The following is a 5,701-nucleotide window of genomic DNA, read 5'->3' as shown; positions in this document are numbered from 1 at the left end:
TAGCAGGAGCACTGGCACTCTTATTGTTTTTTTGTTTTTTTGTCCTTCTAAATAACAGACAAAACTATTGCACGTGCTTTTTAATCGGACTATGCGAATTATCTCGAAATATTCTTTCCCAAATCAAGTATAGCCAATATCTCTTATCGACCGTATACTAACAGAGAAATTAACAGTTGAAATAAGTTCAGATATTTTTTTTTTCTATTTGCTCAAAATTATGTTAGGCACGAAATCTGCAACTCTTCTGGTTGTAAAATGTAAGGAACACTGGTAAATGAAGTTCTATAAATAATTCATGAAAATATTTAAAAGTAGATCAGAAATTAAAAGTAAATTATTGTTTTTCTCTTATTAATAACACGTATGAGATCCCCTCCCCGTACCACCTCGCTTACCACCTCACCCTCCCCTCCCCTGCCCCACGGCTCCACTACACATGAAAGGTATAATAATCTACTATTTCCTACCAATTTTGTTGAGTAGAATCAGGAGGAACAAACTCATAAGTAATCAACGAAGAACTATTTTGTTTGAGATAACGTCCTAATCGTTAATTGACTCAGATCGAATGATTGACAAACAAAAAGAGAAATATAGGACGCCCATCAATCATGCATCTAATTAGCGCCTGATGCGGGTTCTTGTCCACAATGTACTTAATAATACAATCTCATTATTTATATCACGAATGATTGGTATCGAAACAAAAGGTTCTTTGTTTTTTTGCTCTTATTCTCTTTACTCGATACATCAGAGTATCATGTGATATTTTAGGTTTCAAACAAAGTTGATCTAATTATTAGGGTAAAATTGCTGCTAAATATATAATAAACAAAAATTTAAAAAATACATTATGGGCTAAGGATTGTTCAAATTAAACCTGAACATGTTTTCTGCTGCTATGCTATGTTTTCAGTTGCATGTAATATTGGAGAAAGAAAAGAAAAATAAAATAAAATAAATATATTCCGGCTATTGTTTAGTTTTCAGTTACAAGAATTATATCGAAATAAGGCAAAGGTATCAGTTTTTTCTTGAAATTATAGAATAACAAGAAAAAACGAATTTTTAAAGACGTACTTTGCTTCTCTTTGATGCGTCACGTTAAACGAGATGGGTTAATAATAATTGTAAAATGTCCATCTCCAGCAATATTTGAATATGAGAGACATGAGCCAAAAGAACTCTTACTCTCTCAACTTTTCAACGATTTTGTTTTCTATGACAGGACAAATTGGTAAGAAATACTAATATTACCTTTATTGTTTTAACGTTATCTTACTTTTTTTTTACCGTGATGAAATTTGAGGTACCCAACTTCTGCATTAAAAATTGTTTACTCACATATTGCATCATATGTTTTATTCACTGTTGAAAATCCTCTGTAGTAGAATAATATATACTTAATATATACTTACACATATATATACTTTAGTTTCTTGCCAGCGAAACATGTTGTTTTTGTTGTAATAAATTGAAAGAAAGAACTTTTAAGAGTGCAAAATACTTAATATTTACAAAATACAACAATATTTTATTTGTTTTGCTTTACTGTTAAACACTGATCAAGTTTCCCTTTATGACTGAAACACTCGTATCTTTTAACAAATTAAGACGCTTTTTACTGATTGACCAAGTGTTGTGTTTTGTTTGCATTTAATGTCACCAAATTGACCAAACCTTTCCGAGAAATATATACTCACACGTATCGTTACACAACAATGAACCAATCAAAAGACACCATTTTACATGACGTCACTACATTGATTTCCTGTTTGTCATATAAGCTAACAATTTAGAGTAACCTATACCATTCCATTCTAAACTCTAACTTTTGACTAGGCACTTTGTTCAGTTTAGTATAATGTATACATAAATTCAAATCAGAAAATTTCGAATGGAAATAGGTCGTATTTTGCATTGTTATTAATATTACTATTTGGAATTCAAATTTGGGTAAGTCAAGCAATAACAGCCTGACACGGGTACATATTCTCGTATTTTATTATAAATAGGTGATTATCCATTGTGGATCAATAAATCGTGGATTTCAAGGATTATTCTAACTGTTCTCACAGTATTACGTACCCCGCGGAGTCGTCCCTACAAATTGTAATCGACCTCGTGCATGAAGTTGTACTTCATTCTGTTGTACTCGTTCCACAGGACTACCATCGAATTATATCGTCAGTTTTTACCCAGTGAACGCACAAAAAAAAAACGAAAAAAAAAACTGCTCGCAAGAATTGCGTTAACGTCATTATACGTAATTCTGTGCACTTAAGGTCAGAGTTAGAGTGACTTTGCTCGCTGGCGATTGGTAGCTACCAGTACTGGATCCCGTCGTGCTGTCTTGTGTCAGTCCACCGCTAGACGCGCGGACTATTTTCTCTCGGCTGCATACTTTCAGAGAGTCAACGGGCTCTTCTATCTTACGTTCGAAACATCTGCAACATCTTCGTTTACAGTGGCTGTATCTCGCGGTGACTACTTTCTTCTGACTGAACCAGAGAAAAATGTACGGATTAAGGGATGAATTCGATACCGCGAAAATACCGAAAATGGCGTTCAATGTTTTGTTGACGCTTGTAAAACTGTCAAGGATCCCAACTAGAAAATATGGAAAGCCACAAAGCAGGAACATTGCGATGATCGTTATACTCATCCGTAGTGTTTTCCCTTTTGCTTGCTGTAATGTTCTTGCACCAGATCGCTGAAGTCGAACCTTACCTTTTTCATCCACCAGTTTGAAACTAGCTGATTTGTTCGTCTGATCGACACGTGTCTCTCGTGCTTTATCCCAGATTTTCTTACATATCCTGACGTACGCAACGGAAGTCACCACAAAAGGTACGCAGAAGGTCACCAAGGTGGCATAAGATAAATAGACTAACCTCCTAGGATCATCACGTGATGTAAAAATGGTTTTGCAGACGTTAAAGTCCAGTTTTTGTACTTCCCAGACACGGAGTTGTGGTAAAGACAACACGGCAGCTATTACCCACACTAGAACTACTAAACGGGTTGTAGGGTAATTCCCTTTCATGGGGCTCCTAACGGCCATATGTCTGTCCAAAGCCAGCAATACGAGCATGTAACTAGAGGCCATTATCGCTGCAGATTGCATAAACATCATGAGTTTACATGAGATATTTCCCCATAGCCAATGGTAGCTCATCATCTCATATACAGTCGAAAAGAGAATGACGAAAAAACAGACGCAGAGGTCCGCTGTCACCAAGCCGAAGATGATTTTCAGGACACGTGACTTTCGGTGACGCCTGTGCCACAGCCAAACTAACGCGCACGTATTCCCTATCACACCAGAAACGAACAGAATCCACAAGGTTGCTAACCTTGCATTTAAGGCTCTATTAACCAGTCTAGGCTGAGGAGGTGGTTCGATTAGTGTCCCCGTGGTCACTTCGGTGAGATTATCGAAAAGGGCATCGCTTATGTTAAATGGGTCTGTTGTTTCTGACAGGTATATGACGAACGGTGAGAGCGACTCATCCCTTTGCTCGCTACTCCACACGGACTCGTCGAAGGAAGTCATGTCAACATCTGCAACCCAAAAAGGAGAAAAGTTTTAGAAATTTCCAAATTCAAGTAAAAATTAAAAACAGGTATAACAGGCACATCGCTCAACATCACAAATGATTTGACCATTTGATTATGCGCTATCATAATGTCTACTATATTAAATTATATCATGTTATCTTGAACACTTGGGGACGCTGTATTTGAGATTTTTTTATGCTTCTGTTAACAAAAAGTACAGAAGGTCAAGTTTATCTTGATAAACAACACTCTTGAACTGAAAAGACTGGGATCAAGTGGATATCACATTGTACTTGAAAATAACTCAATTGGTTCATCGACAGAATATTAACCTTATACTTTCGAGAATTTCATGAGCATTCAAATTTCTAACAGATGACTGGTTTGTTACTCAGAATAACATCCACTACTAATGGTCCTCTTTTGAGACTTCAACATTTTTTAAGAAGAGAAAAAAGGCGGCGTGGCTTATATATAAAGGTCAAGTAATATGGAATAAAAGAGGGAATTGGGTCCAGTACATTGTTTTCATTTCCATATGTAGGCTATGGCGGAATTCTTGGGAGAATCCCATATAAGGTTAAGCAAAGAGGGTAATAAACAGCTAACTTTCTAATCTCTAAAACGCCGACTGAGTCTAAAGTTCTTAAATTGTCGTAAGTCGCAATGACCTTTTTCTGGTGGTCATATATAAAGCATGGGATGAAAAGAAAAAATGGTTTATGGACATAATTATATTCAACTCAAAGTTAGTTTATAACCATGGAGATGAAAAATGAGGTGAAATAACTTATATCTTTGATAAAATAGACCCCAAAAATACCAACTTACTGTACGATAGTCTTTTATCATTGATTTAGTTTAGCTGATGTTCTTAGTTGTTTAGAAACATCAAAGTAATTGTTTGTAGACAATTTCCCATTCATTTTCCCTTTTTAGTTAACTTACAATTATATGCGCTAGTTTTCATGTTTGTTAAATGATTCCCGATAAAGTTTATTGTGGTGATGAAAGTAACAGCACAGTTGCACAAACGCGCGCATTCTTATTTTCATTCGTTCCAGCTCTAAATACCAGAGAGCATTTACTAATGCGGGCCTATAGATTGATTATTACAGGACAACAGTTTCTCAGATAACAATTCACGATGAAAATCATTTTCTTTATTACCGATGTGTACAAGACACAGTATATGGACCTGACGAGAAAGGGTCGAGGGGATAAAACCACGAGAACTGAGGTCAAGTATGGGGGTGGGGGGGGGGGGATTTGAGAAAAAGAATAATTTTCATAAATTGCTTATGGAAAAGTTATAACTTCAAAAAGGTGAGTTAGCTGTCCTCGGGACCTAACCTGGCTCTCGTCGCTTCTGACAGTGTCGTGGTAAGAAGGTAGTCTGTGGTTAATTTGGCGTGCTTGAGGAGGAATTAACTGTGAGGCTGAAGGGGATTAGAGCGGGGAAATTGGGAGGAGGTGAAGGAAGCAGAGGAAGGGGAAGGAATTCGGCTGTAATGACATTGTCTAGAGGGAGCATATGCAGGGTTTCCCTAACTTTAACCCTCACGAACCCCCTGTGGATGTCAGAGTTGTCCAAGAACCCCCAACTTTTCGAGACACGATCTGAGTCATTATTATACTGTAATACGCATAACAGTGCTTCATAAAAGATCAAGTTCATAATATAATATTGTAATGAAAAAAATATCGTCTGTTTCATAATTTAGTTATTTATCACATGCACGGTACTGTACGGTAATATGGCAACATATGCGTATGGAACGCGAAAAGAGTTTGTCGATAGGTACGACTTTTGTACATGACTAAATTATATGATATATCAAATTTTAGTTCAACAAAAAGTACTTTATTTTTGACTGTCAGAAACGTCTCACGAACCTTTTGGGATGGATTCACGCGCCCCTGGGGTTCATGCACCCCAGTTAGGGGACCCCTGATATAGTGGGAAGGATATGTGATAGGGGTTGGCCTACTGCGAAAGAATTCAGTTTAGCCTATACGTATAGGCCTATTCTATCTGGTATACTGCAATGTGCTTGGAAAATCTTTCTGCGTGCAAGCTTATAACTAACCCCTTTGCAAGTGTGTGTAGTTACCATTTGCAGATCCCTGCAAGTGT

The 5,701-nt window shown here is 36.9% G+C and overlaps 1 protein-coding gene across 1 annotated transcript in view; it reads right to left on the bottom strand.

Annotated features, from left to right (window-relative positions):
- Positions 1-428: 428 nt before the first annotated feature.
- Positions 429-5,701, bottom strand: part of LOC139978656 (gonadotropin-releasing hormone receptor-like) — a 50,715-nt gene continuing 45,442 nt past the window's right edge. The window contains exon 2 of the mRNA XM_071989035.1: positions 429-3,567. Coding sequence (XP_071845136.1) covers positions 2,264-3,559 — 1,296 coding nt within the window. The 5' untranslated portion in view covers positions 3,560-3,567 and the 3' untranslated portion in view covers positions 429-2,263. The remainder of the gene's footprint in view (positions 3,568-5,701) is intronic.

Source organism: Apostichopus japonicus, chromosome 13, assembly GCF_037975245.1.
Source record: "Apostichopus japonicus isolate 1M-3 chromosome 13, ASM3797524v1, whole genome shotgun sequence".
In the NCBI taxonomy this organism is placed as follows: domain Eukaryota; kingdom Metazoa; phylum Echinodermata; class Holothuroidea; order Aspidochirotida; family Stichopodidae; genus Apostichopus; species Apostichopus japonicus.
Note: the sequence above shows the minus strand (reverse complement) of the source record. Positions and strands in the feature narration are given on the sequence as shown.